At 45.5% G+C, this 15,979-nt stretch overlaps 1 protein-coding gene across 1 annotated transcript in view; it reads right to left on the reverse strand.

Annotated features, from left to right (window-relative positions):
- The window catches only part of LOC144122882 (uncharacterized), a 63,539-nt gene that overhangs the window by 10,494 nt on the left and 37,066 nt on the right, over positions 1-15,979 (reverse strand). The window contains exons 9-12 of the mRNA XM_077655855.1: positions 15,292-15,408; positions 11,314-11,394; positions 9,723-9,818; positions 4,124-4,295 (exon numbers count right to left, since the gene is read on the reverse strand). Coding sequence (XP_077511981.1) covers positions 4,124-4,295; positions 9,723-9,818; positions 11,314-11,394; positions 15,292-15,408 — 466 coding nt within the window. The remainder of the gene's footprint in view (positions 1-4,123; positions 4,296-9,722; positions 9,819-11,313; positions 11,395-15,291; positions 15,409-15,979) is intronic.

Genomic DNA, 15,979 nt, shown 5'->3' on the forward strand with positions numbered 1-15,979 from the left:
GAATGACAGTAGAATGGTTATGGTTTTCGCGCTTGAGTCCTGAGACGTTGAGGAGTGCAATAAAACTCTAAATTTTTGTATGCACACAAGCTGTAGTTTTTGTAAGCTATTTTTGTAAGAAACGTTTTAGTGTAAATACGCATGCTGGAGTTTAATTTTTATTTCTGAGTACTGGACATCTAAAAAAAACTAATAGCTTTATTGCGCAGAGCAGGACTTTGTGAGCATGCTGACATAAAAAACTCGTGCTCTTTCTCAATTTAGCGCCTCTGGGGTGATTGTACGTGGGTATTAAGTGTAATTATACTCAGCAACTGTACCAGCTATCTTTAACTAAAATCAGTTCAGGCATCTGCATAAAAAGTTGCATATCTATGCCAAACTTGGTTACTTTCTATCTGTAAATAACCAAAAATAGTTTTAATTGCCGCTACCCCTCTTAAAACGAGGGCATTGTAGCGAGAACCTCGCCTTGTTCCTATATGGGCGTTTCCGAGAGAAAAATTTTCAGTAATAGGCTTCCTAAGCTATAAGTATGGCTTCTGCGGCGTATTATTACCAGTGTTGGCAGAGCATTGTCTAAACCTAGTAAGCGACTCCTCTCCCGGAGGCCTGCGTGCCATGCCGGAGAGGGCAGGGAGTGGGCCGGTTGAAACTATAAGGTTATCCTGAACTTAACTGAACTGGTTAACTATATTCTAATTATTAACTTTTTAAATATTAGAGTTTGGTGCCTGGTTGCAGTTAGAGATTTATAGCTGGCTGTTAGTATAGCGATCAGTTTTTTGGAATTTAGAAAACGGGATTGCATTCGATGCTGCGGCTCAGAAAATTATGGCCATTTCTCGCTGAAATTGAAAATCGCGCGCCTTCGGTGAGCGCCAAGCGAAGGACAACTATTTTCCACCGATGTAGGAGGCCCCCTGCTCCCCGCCCCTGGCGTGTTGGCTGAAGGGACAGGGGCCGGGGCCTCCGCGACTAAAGACAGGCCAAGTTACAGTGATTCTTCGCAGCTTCCGTCGCCAGGCGGATGCCTTGTTGCTGTTCGGCGGGGTCTCGCTTCGTAGCAAGGCCTCTCAGGCATCTATACTTTTAATGTCGTTCCTGACGCCTGGGTAGTCAGGATATTGCCAGATTATATTAACAAGAGTACCCCTTTCTCCGCAGATTTTACATTTATAATCAGGTTTGTCGGTCTGTCTTCTATTCGCGTGAGGAACAGCCAGACTGGATTTGGGAAATTTCTAGCTTGCAGCCGTTGCCTAGCGACAGCCTCTCTGCCGCTTAAAGTTCGGTCCGGTGGTGGCAGAGACCTTCTTCCAATTCTCTAGTGCTCGAAGATTTCAGTGTAGGTTTGTGCGCGCTCATCCAGTCGCCGACAGTCAGGTGGCTCTTCGGTTACCCTGAATTGGAGAGCTCGGGCTAACTGGCGTGCCGCCTCGTTGTCTGGAACTGATTCATGTGCGGGGGTCCATATTATCGTAATTTTACGGTTGAATTCAAACCTTGCTAAAATTTTGTTTTCCTCTTTCGAGACCGTTTCTTTGCCGAAATTCCAGACAGCCGTTTTGCTATCGCTGATTATGATGTTTGCTTTCGTTCCAACGCAAGCGAGCGCTACTGCAACTTCCTCAGCTGTATCTATGTTTCGGCTTCTAATGGATGCGGCGGCGACTGGTACGCCACGGCCATTGACCACCGTGGAGACTGCCGTCCCCGACTTTCCACTAGCCGCGCCCACATAGGCGACTTTCTCAGGTTTTTTTTTTATTTTCCATGCGCTTCATAAGCGCTTCCGCCCTTTTTTGTCTCCCTTATTTGTTATAGGTCGGGTGCATGCTTTTGGGAAAAGGGGGGGGCGAGTATGTTTTCGCAACATTTTGGAGGAATATCTGTTTTGTCGCTCGCACCCCAGTCTGATTGCAGCTCTACCCAACTCAGGATGGTTCTGGCTGTGTTAGTTCGGCTCAATCTTTCTAGCTGCGCCATATGCACTGCTTTCGCCAATTCTGTCCAATTATTATGCACCCAGATTTCGAGCAGGTGGTCCGTTAAGGTCGTAATGGGAAGCCCCAGCGCCATCTTTACGCATCGCCTGATAAGTACGTCTCATCTGTGTTTTTCATCTGTCCTAATGTTCAGATATGGAGTGGCATAGCATAATGCGGCCGATAATGTAGGCCTGCATCAGTTTCAGGAGGCTACGCTCTTTTAGGCCCCTACCCTTGAGCGCGACTCATCTACATATCGCAGTTACCTGTGCAGTGTAATTTTCAGCTTCTTAATTGTTGTATCATTCTATCCGTCGGCTTGCTGGAAAGTCCTAGGATTCTAATCTGTTCGACCTTTGGCAACGCTTGTCCGTCTACTGTGATGCTGAGATGTATTTCGCGCTTGGATCAAAAATAAGGAGCTCAGATTTATGCAGAGAGCATGAGAGGCCCCTCTCGGCCGATTAGGACACGACAATGTCTGCTGGTGCCTGCAGGCGTTTTTCTATGCTCACGTCGCTGCTCTGGTTTATCCAGAGATTAACTTCGTCCGCGTACGTGCCGAATTTCAAATTTTCCACTTCCCTTAAGGCTGCCGGGAGGCCTCGTGAGGCTACGTTGAAAAGGAAGGGGGAAATCACCGATGCCTGCGGCGTACCCCTGCTCCCCAGTCGGACCGTGGGGGATTTTATGTCCTGAAAGTTCATTTTGATTGTTCTGTCTGATAAAAAGTCCTTTAAGTTTTCTTTCCAACCCCAATTTCTTGGAGGCCAGTGAGAATCGCTGTGTTTTACATTATCGAAGCATTGGTAAGATCTAGGCTTAATATCACCTTTGCATCTTTGGTTCTAGATTCTATGATGTCGTGTTTTAGTCTGAGCATCACGTCCTGTGTGCACAGGCCGGGCCGAAACCCAACCATTTCGTGCGGCTACAAGTCGTTTTCCTCCATAAGTGCTAGTCTAGTTTGGATTACGTGTTCCATTAGCTTCCCTGTGCATGAGGTTATGGAAATGGCTCTCAAATTTTCCAGTTTCGAGGGTTTGCCTGGCTTGGGGATAAGGACTGTATTTGCCGTTTTCCACTGAGCGATGCCTATCAAGCTGCGTCACTCCGCGGCGCATGTGCCCAAGTGACATTCTCTGCCACATTTATTGCATAAAGTCGATATTTGTTAATACAGGTGAAATCAAATCTTAACCAATTTACTGTTTGCAAAACAAAAAAACTTCCTGCGGTGTGCAAGGTGGCTGCCAGCAATATGCCACTGGATTCGCTCGCCTACCACTATTATATTTTTTAGCCCTTGGCTCAAGTTACGTGGGAGGCCCGGTAGGTGAAAACACGTTGAAATGTGCCGTATTTCAGGAGCAAATGAAAAGTTCTGCGGGTTTCTCTTACTGCGGCAACAACTAGCAGCGTTGCAAAAGGAACCATGTTTAAGTCTACAACACCGCTCGTTCTGCTCGCTGTGCAGTGATGGTAGGCTCCACCAGCGTAGAAGACCTGTCACGTTAGGCAAAAATATTTGGCATCCGAAGAAGTCGTAGATCGGATTCACGTATCATTTACGAATTGTATTCGACTTGGGTTCTAACGTTACAATACAAAGGATACCCGTGTATGTATTTGTCTTATGTAATTGTTGTTTGATTGTTTGTTGTAAAGGAGCATGCTGACATGGCTGAAAAGGAGAGAACAGATGGTGTCAGTTGTTAAGTCCCTTTGCATTCTCCCTTTCGTGCTATCTTCATCCTCAAGCTTCATTGCCTATCATTACATCACAGCGCCCCAAAATGTATCAAACCTTGTCAGCGCTCCCATAGTTTTGCGCTCCGATTATATTCATTTTCATGTGAAAGTTTGTGGTGCTCATTCTGTAATCGTTCGTGCAATCGTCAATGATACGGTAATGTCTTGCTCGCGCGCTGACTTCTGGCTCCTCTCCGAAGCAAAATAAAAATGAACGCTAGCCATGCGATACATCACATGACAAGACTGGGCCAGTCACGAATACCGAAGTGAGAAAATAGCAAATGTAAAAGTGAAGCGGAGGGTGCCGACGTGGCAGGATGGCGCTGTCTCTCTATTCAGAGAACAAGGCGAGTGATGTGATGAGGGTGTGCACATGCCTTTGTGACGAAGCCGAGCTGCAAGCTGCTCAGGTAGAGAAAGAAGGCGCCCCATGGCAACCTCCTGGCCACCTTGCGAAAGTCCACCGGCCGGCCTAGGTAACATTGCACCCAGGGAATAGAGAACACTAGGATGACCCCCAGGTAGTCGAAGTCGAGGTGCTCGTGATAGCTGCAATCAAGAAACGAAGGCGCAATCTCAAAGCGCGCTGGTCAACGACGAACATTATCTGATCTCCGCAGCATGAACGATGTGCGGGTCACATATATGGGCGAGGTTTTTCTGACGCTGGATGGCAATCATCGAATCACGGCGCACCTAGCTGAGAAACAGCAAAGCGCTCATTCCGGTGTGCGCCCTATTAAAGAGACGCAAAGGGAAAGATCAACGGAAGGAAGATGCCACGCTAGACTCGGATTACTCTTCGGGAAGAGTCTGATTCTCCTTCCAATTTACACCCGCATGAAACACGCATGGCGTTGAAGTAATTTTCGTGACGCGTGTCTCTCTGATGATTTGGCGAAAAGAGCGGTCCTCTTGGCGAATCAGAGGAAGCGAATGAAAACAACACCACCTTTCTTGCCGATCAGAGTCCTTTTAGGATCATCCAAAAACGCGGCCGTGACATGGAAAAAACTAAACTCAATATTTCAAAACGTGCAGGCATTAAAATGAATTAGTGAAATGGTTATGAATGGCACAACGATTTCAGGAACTATCTAGCTAGTGTTTTCAATGACTACCTAGTAAACAAGTTTCCTGCACCGTCAGGAGACTGCACCCAATACTTGACTGGCAGTTGTCTTGAGACAATTTATTTGAGTCCAGTTTCAGAAACGGAAGTTTTCTCTATTATCATGAAATTAAAAAATGCTAGCTCCAGTGATATCTTTGACATTCAAGTCCGACCGATTAAATTCATTGCTGACATTATTGCTGTCCCACTTGCCTATATTTTCAATCTTTGTCTGTCAAGTGGAGTATTTCCACCACAGCTACAGTGCGCAAATGTTTGTGTTCTACACAAAAAGGTGACAAAAATAATTTAGCAAATTACAGACCAATTTCTATTTTACCAATTTTTTACAAAGTGCTTGAAAACGCCATCCATTCACATCTGGTTTTATTTACAGATAAACATAACATCCTGACTGACTGTCAATACGGTATTAGGAAACATTGTTCCACCGAACTTCTCCTGCTTCATCAAAAAGAGTTCATTCTAAAAAAAACTTGAAGAAAAACGATACGTTCTGGGAGTTTTTAGACTTTACAAAGGCATTTGATTCTCTTAACCATGGTATTTTGCTGAGAAAATTAGAATTCTACGGAATTCGTGGTGTTTCCTTGAAGTTAATGGAATCATACCTTTGTACTCGCATGCAGTCTGTTTCAGTAAACAACAGCACCTCCACATTTAAATGTACTTCGTTTGGTGTCCCTCAGGCCAGCATTTTGGGCCCTTATTTATTTAATATTTACATAAACGATGTTGTTAACATTGATGATGACACGAAATTCCTGATCTACGCAGATGACACCAGCCTGTTTCTCGAAGGTGACGATTAAGAAAAACTTGTTAATCATGCAAACAACACTTTAAGCAAACTTCATGATGGTGTTCCTCCAACGGCTTGGTTATTAACACCCAAAAAACTAAAGCAATCTTTTTCCGAGCGAAGGGCAGAGACATTGTTCCAAATAATATTCTTCAAATACAGTGTCAGCCGACAGAAATTGTGACAGAATTTAAAACTCTAGGCGTAATTTTTTCAGAGAACGTGCTGTGGGACTTGCACACTAATCATGTTATCACGGCCCTAGCTCGCACTATAGGATTAATTTACAGACATCGAGACCTATTTCCTGTAAGCACAAGACTGCTAATTTATCATTCACTGTTTTTATCGCGCATAAATTACTGCTTTTTAGTGTGGGGCAAGACAACCTCAACAAATATCAGGAAACTGATGGTAATGCAAAATAAAGTAATCCGGATTATTGCAGATTCTTCACAAGACTACTCAGTAGACAGCTTGCTTAGAAAGTGTAGGCTAATTAACATAGATAACTTATACAACTATCATCTTTGTAAAAAGTTAAGGGATGAAAAGAAACAAGGCATTAATCTCATAACTAATCTGGCAAACTTGCAAATGAATACCCAGTATTATACAACTAGACATCCTGAGCACAGAGAAGTTCATCGTAACCGCACTAATTACGGTGAACAAATGTTACGACGCACAGTACCAAGTGTATTAAATTATTTTTTTCGCAAAGAAATTGATGTGATGAGCATTTGGAAAACAGAATTCAGAGATTTATTCCTTTAGTTGTTTAGAAATAGGGTTGAGAAAAGGGTAATTACATTTGTTCTTTTTTTCTTTCTCAAATGCTATAATTGTACTACCTATGCACCACCTTTTGTGGAATTTTTTCTCTCAGGTTTGATCTGTATACTCTGTGTACCTGTTAATTCTTCTGTTTGGTTTTATAACTGCTGTTCTTTCAAATCTTTGAAGTATTTTTAATCATGCATACTTACACTGCGTTTCGTACTTATACATTTCACGGAAATTGTCTTTCACCAATTTTAGTGATGTATAAAATATCCATCAAAACGTGTTTTTTGTGTGTGTGTGTATGCTGATCTGTATATGTATATTGTATGAGCTGCTGTTGCCTATGTAAACAAGGGGGGTGGGAGCCTGTCAAGTTGCTGTTCAGCAGCTTTTTCTTCCATCTCCCCATGTTTTGCACAAACATGAAAATAAACCGTATTCGTATTCGTATTACAATATACATACACCAACTGATGGCGACACCGTATTGTTTGCCATGAAACCCAGTTTACCATCCTTGATGATATAGTGGCGGCTCTACCGTTCGAAAGAGCGCAAACGAACAAGAGCTCGTGCTTGCCTTATGCTTTTGAAGTTGCTGTGCCCTGTGTCTTCGCGCAGGCAGCAGTTTATTATCTCAACAGTAATCGTCGCGCTTCAGCAGTAGCCAGCGTCAGGTTGAAGGGGATCACTTCAGGGAAGTTACAGCGACGGCATAGAGGTAGAGCATCCGCCTCGCGTGTAAAAGAACCGGGGTTGGAATCCAGGTGCCGCGCAATTCTCCACCGAGTTTGAAGAAAAAAAACTCAAATTGTTGATGAAATTGCATAACCAGGCCTGGGATATGCGGCCTGACCTCGGTGGCCAGGACCGACAACGCTCTCCCTCACCAAAGTAGGATTTGGCCAACCTGATGTATTTGGCCAGAACCTTCAATGGACAAACCAATTAACCCTCGGCCCTCAGTCCCCAATGGCTGCGGAATAACTGACCAAGGCGGCGGTCAGACCTGTGACACAGCGGAGGGTGCTAAGAATGTCTGGCTCCGGACAGGCCGTCATTGGAAACTAAAACCTGACAACGTTTAACGTTAGAAGCTTACGCAGTGAGGCTAGCTTGGCAGTGCTGTTCGAGGAACTAGCTGGTATTAAATGGGATGTCATAGGACTTAGTGAGGTTAGGAGGACAGATGAGGCGTATACAGTACTAAAGGGTGGACACGTACTGTACTATCGTGGATAAGCGGACAGACGAGAAATTCTTTATCAATCAGGATATAGCCGGAAACATAGAAGAGCTATCTAGTCTTAACGAGAGGGTGGCAGCTATAGTAATTAGGCCTAATAAGAGGGACAAGCTGAAGGTGGTGCAGGCCTACGTGCCTACATCCAGCCACGATGACCGGATCGTTAAAATCTTCTGTGAAAACGTGGAATCGGTAGTGACCAAAGTAAAATCACAATACGCTGTACTGATGGGCAATAATAATAATAATAATAATAATAATAATAATAATAATAATAATAATAATAATAATAATAATTGGCTTTTGGGGGAAAGGAAATGGCGCAGTATCTGTCTCATATATCTTTGGACACCTGAACCGCGCCGTAAGGGAAGGGATAAAGGAGGGAGTGAAAGAAAGGAAGAATAGGTGCCGTAGTGGAGGGCTCCGGAATAATTTCGACCACCTGGGGATCTTTAACGTGCACTGACATCGCACAGCACACGGGCGCCTTAGCGTTTTTCCTCCATAAAAACGCAGCTGCCGCGGTCGGGTTCGAACCCGGGAACTCCGGATCAGTAGTGATGGGCAACTTCAATGCGAAGGTAAGGGAGAAGCAGGCCGGAGACCAGGCGGTAGGCGACTGTGACATAGGCTCCAGGAATAGCAGGGGGGAGTTAGTGGAATTCGCAGAGAGAAATATTTTCCAGAATATCAACGCCTTCTTTCGAAAACGAGTTAACAGGAAATGGACGTAGAAGAGCCCTAATGGTGAGACTAAAAATTAAATACACTTCATTCTAGGCTCCCAGCCTGGTATCGTGCAGGATGTGGAGGTCCTCGGAAAAGTGCGTTGTAGCGACCACAGAATGATAAGGTCTCGAATGAGCTTAAACTTGTAGTGATAACTGAAGAAACTAGTGAAGCGGAAGCTCATAAACAAGTTATTGCTAAGAGGGAAAGTAGAGGAATTGAGGATCTCGCTGGAGAACAGATAATCGGCTTTAACTAAGGAAAACGATCTTAATGCTCAAACAATGAACGATAATCTCACAGCTATCATTACGGAGTGCGCAGTAGAATTACGCGGTAGGATGGTTCCACAGGATACCGGCAAGCTGTCTCAATCGATCAAAGATCTGATTAAGAAACGCTAAAGACATGAAAGCGTCTTTTCCCACAGACTGAGTAGAACTGGCAGAGCTATCAAAGTTAATAAATAAGCGCAAGGTAGCCGACATAAGGGAGCTAAATATGGAGATAATTGAGCATACTCTAAAAAACGGAGGTAGCCTAAAATCGGTGAAGAGGAAACAAGGTGCAGGTAAAAACCAGATGTATGCATTAAGAGACAACGAGGGCAATTTCATACGAAATACGGATAACTTACAGTAGCCGAAGAGTTCTACACAAATCTATACAGTAGCCAATGTGATGATGATGAATTTTTATGGTGCAAGGGTATCTGCAACCAAAGAGCACCATGGCACAAGGTATTTTTCGTTTGCTCAACGTGGGGTCAAATACCCATTTCCCAAGCATTTCACCCTGATTAAGCCGAGCACCAGGCCAGGGGAAGCTTGTATCTATTGTATCACCGGTGGGTACTCCCGGGGATCGAGCCCCGCAGCTCCCGCATGCGAGGTGGATGCTCAACCGCTAGTCCACCGCTGGGGTGTCACAAGGTGACTGACTGACTGACTGACTGACGACACACACACACACACACACACACACACACACACACACACACACACACACACACACACACACACACACACACACACACACACACACACACGCACACGCACACGCACACGCACACGCACACACACACACACACTCTCTCTCTCTCTGAAAGCATAAAAAACCGGGGATAAATCCAACTACTTCCGCAGAATAGTCGTTTGCGTCTAATGTCTGATCGTCCCGTAATTTTTATTTAACGAAATTTGATTGCATAAATGTTGCATCGCGGTGGCAGAAACTGAGTACTTAAATATTTCTTATTCAACGTTTTTCACTCACTCGACGAAGTTGTAGGGTCCTCTCCAGTCGAGAACGTTGAGGGAGTGGGCCATGACCCACGTAAGGAGCACCGTTGTCGGTACCAGCTCGGGATGCCTGTGTCGCGCGGTAAGTGAATATTTATGTCTCGCAGTCAAGACATATAGACGTACGAATTCTGAGTGTGGCTAGATTTCACGCTCGAGTACGGTGCTCGACTAACGACGATGTCCAGTAGGCGCAAGTTTGTAACGCATAAATTGAGACATTGACGGGGGTTTGAGGCTACCCGGATAGCTCGTCCATGGAGTGAATAATCGGCGAACTTGTCCCGGCTGTACATTTCCGGTATTATATCCTGGCCAGACATTTTCGCCAGGTGTGCGCGTTGGTGGTCATGGCTCGAGGACCTGGTCCTTGCTCCTCGTCTTCCTGGTTTCAGGTCCAGAGTTTGGCAGGTATTGTCCCATCCCACGCTTCATCTTGCACGGATACTCTTATTTCTGATAAAGCGTAACTAAATTTACAATCAAACTTAGCTCAGCTGTGACCACTGTTCCACTCAAATCCTGTTGATGACTCGCGGCTAATGCTGAACTCGCGAGGAACTTACCTTTTGTAAACCGATTGTATAACGATCAGAAACACTACCCATGTGGACCTGATTCTTCTCGAGTGGCAAATGCACTTTCACATAATGAATGCCTTTAGATATCAGCAATGGGTTCCGCGCCCGTGCTTGTCAACCCAGTTGTCTTATCATATGGGCCTATAGGTGCAGTCAAGTTCAGAGTGCTGCGTCGAAACAAGCCTATAATGGATTGCCACGTGTAGTTCCCATACGCTCGGTAAATAATTTTAAATTGAATTTATGCTTCCTTGTAGTTTCGGTTTCAACAGCCTAACAGCGGCTCTCACGTCAGGTTAGCTAAGGGTACTGTAGGCATACAAAACGCGATAATTCATGTGCATGTTCATTCGTTAGATTCCGGCCCGTGGGGCAGGCTGGCTTATAGTTTGGTGTGAATTCAAAGGATGACGCAGTGTTTACATTGCTGTTTTTCTGTACCTGACGGCACCCCATCTCATCTGCGACACATAGCCAGCGTTCGGCTGCTGAAACCGTAACTGAAATGACGTGAGAGAAGGAATTCAGCTAAAAAACATTTATCTGGGGTAGATGAATTCCACACGGTTACCGTATCCATGTATACCGATGTCTTACGCACCAAAGAAAAAACAGATCCAAACACTGCTGCGTGCACTGCTCGGCAGTGTTTATGCCAATGCTCATTTTAGAGGCCATAGGATTAAATGAATTCGTACAACATATCAGCCACAATCGGTTTTATGTCCTAAAGTCAAACCAGTCAACACTGTACCTTTTTTACTTCTCAAGACTACGCTTCTACAGCATGACTGCGGGCTTTTACATTCAACGTGGTATGGAGATATTTTAGTGTCGGGTTACTATCTCCGTCAATTTGTTTGGCTAGATAGAAATGAAAGGTCTGACAGCCCTCTCTATTAACTGCATGCAAAGTTCTACAATCCGCACATAAGAGCACATGAAGCTTGATTAGTCAAACAAATTAGCGTCTGGCGCGTATACCTGAAAAGCCCAATGTCCCTGCTGAGGTTTTCTATTAGCAAATGAATGGCGATCTGGGCTTGCTGATCTTCGGGTGCGTCGCTGCAAGAGTGCAAAAGCAAGGTGGTCGCAGGGATGGCATTAGTGTCCGAATACGGAAGTTGTAGACGTGCGCAGAGTATAGACACTTTCCTAGTTTACAAACAGTGCCGCACTTACCACTGACCTTGTGCGAAGAGGCACCTCAGAGGCTCCCGGCGATAATTTCTTGTCGCCGCACTGACCCTGTTCGAGCTCTGGTAAAGATCAAGAGTATTTCCTTTCCGCGCACTATTACGGCTCCGGCGGCTTAGAAGCCAAGTAATGCGACGAAAAGTGCAGTATCGTTCAATAACTCGTACCAGAAGAGTTCTCTATGCGCTTCAAGGCACCAGAGAAATATAGCACAGTGCGATCCGCGGCCGCTGCCGCAATGTGCTCCCGCGGGGAGCCACTGGCAATGCGCAGATCGCCCTGATGCGTGCCGGCCCGCGTCGGGACCTATCAGCGCATGTGCACTGAAGGCGCGTGCAAGTGGATCGCGGTAATGGCTGCGGATTGTGCTATGCTAAATCTCTGTAAATATCTCAGCCATCGGAGCCTCACTCGAAGCTGTTTGCAAGTGCAACGGTGCCAGGTACAGCCTTGGTCAGAAATCTTCAAGGTATACATGGTTTTCTTTTCAAGCTCTTGTTCTGTGTAAGAGCAAAAGAAGCCTCGCCCTCACTTTTCAAGGCCTTTTGGTCTTTGCACGGGTGAAATAAGTGCCCTTGTCTAAGACTCGAAAGCAAAATCTGTGGCCTGAAGACTTTCGACCAAAGCTGTTCATTGCCGGCCTTGTCCGTATACCCTTTGGTTCGCGGATAATAAGCACAGAAGGAAAAGCACGTTTCGGTAGCACCGAGTTCAGCCTCAATCGGTGTGCTACCGTTTTGTGAGCCGCTTACCGATTCTGCTGAGTGCTGCACGCGGTGTTGGAAAAATAAAAAGACGTTTTTGTGGAACCAGGAACCTTCGCTAAGTCTGATTGTTTGCAAACCCACGGGTGTGAATATGCGGGAATGCAGGATTAATCACTGACATTGTGTTAGTACGTGTAGTGATTGGGCTTTAATTTGAGGTGGAAACCTCCATACTGAACTTTTTGTATGTATAGAACAAGGCGAACCAGTCATGTTTTTGTGCGGAAGCACTACTTCATTAAGTCTAACCGGCTCATCGAGTTTGTGCGAAGCTTGACCTTAAGGATGACCTTGGCCCATGTAGAAATAGAATGAATATAAATAAATATGGCCGCGACTGGTTGTCGAACCCGCAGCGGCGCGAACAGATCACCTCCGCTGTCCACTGCACGAGTGCACTAAGCTATCGCTGCAGTCGATCCCGCCTCTCGCTCTGTGCATTGCACACCTTCGTCTTCATCAACATTCATCTGCGGCGCGAAGAGATCCGACCAGTTTAGCCTCGACGAGCGTAACCGGAGTCTAATATCGTCGCCAGACATGCCGACGACTCAGCAAAGCCAGACCATCAGCCAACCGGCTAAACACATGCTTTCGCGCGTCTAATCGGTTTAACTACGGTAAAGCCCTTCCACATTTATTTTTTTTTACTGAACGCTTGAAGCGGAAGTAAGACCATTCAGAATCAGTGCTGGTACTGAATGCCCAACTGAGCTTGTACACTGACGACAAAAATAATCGGTAAACTGTCAATGATTAGGAATTGCCTGATTACGCGACTGTCTCAATGAAGGGAAGTCTCCACGAGGGAAGACGGCGAGGTGTCCCTGCGGTGCCGTATTTGATACGTGCGCTTCGCACGATGCTCATATTTTTAACACGAAGAACATGGCAAATGAAGAGCATTATGCTGGGAAGCCCGGTAATGCTTTTTTTTTTCACATCTCACTAACACTTTGAAGCAGTGAATGAGGGCCAAAAACCTGAACTCGTTGACCTCAGCGCTCGCTCAAACGCCGGTCGCAACTGCTTACAGTCTCCTGCCAGAAATCTGGGCTTGCCCACTCGCGAGAAAGAGGTGCTTTGCTCCACTGAACACGACAAAAAACGGTAACAGCCTAAAAACATTTAGGCGATATCAATGCATAAAGTAATGCGACGTACGCGACGGCACAGACGAACCAACGTTAGCAGGATGTTGCGAAACGGAGACTTTTCTGATTTACTTTCCGGTAATGATTCTACGAACATGCAGATTTTATCAAAAAAAGAAAAAGAAAAGGGAAATTAACGTTAACATCAAGTCTCTGCGGTCGTGCATTTGCGACTGACGGCGATTTTTTGACAGCAAGTTTAAAGGCACAGCCTGGTAATTTGCTTGTAAGCAACGTCCAGATTGTGAAAAGAGAAGTACTATGCGACTTGGAACGGATTTTGAAGCGATGCTCAAAAATCGTGAAAGCGATGAAGAGGCATCGGTTGATTTAGTGACGTCGCACGACGTCACAAATTCAACTGCTGCGCCGTGAAATAATCACTGCTTACGTGGCGAAGCTGCACTGGGAGCGATGAGGCAGGCTATAGTGTGAAAGGCTCAGGAATAATTTGTGGCTCCAGTTTTTTGTTTTTGGAGAGCAGCGAAATCTTCGTACGAGAGTTTTGCGTTCCGCCCCCTACAAAAAGCAGCCGTCGCGGACGTGTTTGAACTCGCGACCTTGTACTGTGTGGTAGAATGCCAAAGACATCGCGGCGAGCATGACGCTTTTGCTAAATACGCTCATTCTATCGCGACACCCTCGATCGAATAGAAACGGAAAATATAACACAGTGTCCCGCACCGAACATATGGGGATATACTGGGGATGAATCTGATTATTAGACCTCCCTGAGGAAGTTAAATGCTATAATTTATCGCACTTTTGCTTTTTGTGCTTTCACCGTCATAGCCTCGGAACTTTTGTTCCGTAACAACAGCGTGGAATGCAAATGGGATTAAAACATGGTAGTTTATGCACAGAGGGCACGCAATTTATAACCGAAACCTTTCTGGCTGCCTATAGCGACACTGCTGAGTACATTGTTCCTGTAGTTTTCGTGCTCTTTACGCTTCACTTCGTGTCATTCAAACATTACCTGAAACGAAGCGCTCCAGGTTGCAATATAGTTTGATCATCTCCTGACCTGTATCTTTGTTTCTTGCGAAGGATTCACGCTAGTCAACATGCTCGTTGCAAGATCGTCATCACCCCTAGTCGAGATTAAGTATGAAGAGTCGCCACAGGAACTTTACGCTTACGTTTTTTCTTTCCTTTAAGACACTGTTTTTAGTAAACCCTATGCATTAATTGTGGTTGAAAGATGATCCATATTAACCTGAACTGACTTCATACCTGGGCTTATAGCGCTCTAAGGAAGCGGCTTGATATTGTGTGCTTGGAATGTTGCGTAAAAAAAATTGCAGACACGCGCGCGAAACGCTGGATTCAGTGCTGCAGAAACGCATTCCCACCGACCTCCAACAAGTTTCATTATTTCACGGAGGCTATGTAGTCTTGGTCCCCTTTTATTCTTCCAATGTCACCTAAATATATACCGTATCTACATGGTCACGTACGCAGAGTGTTATGCGAAAATGTACGCGATAATGCGAGTGCAAGCCGTCATATTTCTGCAGTAAAAAAGAAGCGCTTACAGCATATAAGTGACGTGCATGAATACTGACAGCAATTTCCACAGGAGAGAAACCTTGCAGTTTTGCGATGTAGCTATTAGGAGCGTTTAAAGGACGCTTTTGGTTGGTCCGGTTTTATCCCGCCCTGTACGAATGAATTAATCTGCGCCGCGGCGATTCACTGACCTACAGCGATTAGTCCTACATGGCGGCTTCAGCAAGTGCAAGAAGGCGCCATGGATGCGAATTACTACAAAGCCAACGAATACAGAAGCGATAAAAGACATGAAGCGTGGGTAAGCATGGATGCATAAAGTGCTGCCTTACTATATGCTAAGGAAGTTGCACTTGAGACGCAGCCAGAAGGCGGCGAGGCCGACCATCTCGGCTGGAAACAGCATGATCCACCATATGGCGTTCGACATGATGGACCGCTGGAACCTGCTGGGGGGTGGAGCGAATACATTAATGATTCGATCAGTGTCTCAGAAAGGCTCTTTTCGACGCCAGGGCTAGTTTTTTCAATATGATCTCTGGTCCGCGTTCACCTTCTGACATTGGTGAGTTTAAGAATGACGATGGTAAAGCAAAAAGTCACGCCCAGAAGCAGCTTCGGTCGCAACCTTGTGAAACTTCGATAAACTGTGCGACAAAACGAGGACAGGTGGACGAGAATTAGGAACACACACACAGCGCAGACTTCCACCTCTTATTCGGAAACGATATTAAGCACCGTACTTATGAGCTCAGCAACCACCTAGACGTGTAGCGGTCATCAAGCAACAGACAACGCGAGACACGCTGCTCACCGCCAGTGCTGCACCTATGCCGCAGTCTATTTGTGGTTTTCGTTGCTCGTGCTTGCGTCCTCATTTTTACGCGTAGTTTTTCGAAGTTTTCAGACATGCGCCAACTAGCCCACCAGAAAGTAGAGCTAGATTTAACCTTGTGGATCTGGGTTATTCGTGATAACAGCCCTGTCTTACACAGAACGCGATAACTATTAGGCCTTTTA

The sequence above is a fragment of the Amblyomma americanum genome, chromosome 1 (genome assembly GCF_052857255.1).
Source record: "Amblyomma americanum isolate KBUSLIRL-KWMA chromosome 1, ASM5285725v1, whole genome shotgun sequence".
Lineage (NCBI taxonomy): Eukaryota > Metazoa > Arthropoda > Arachnida > Ixodida > Ixodidae > Amblyomma > Amblyomma americanum.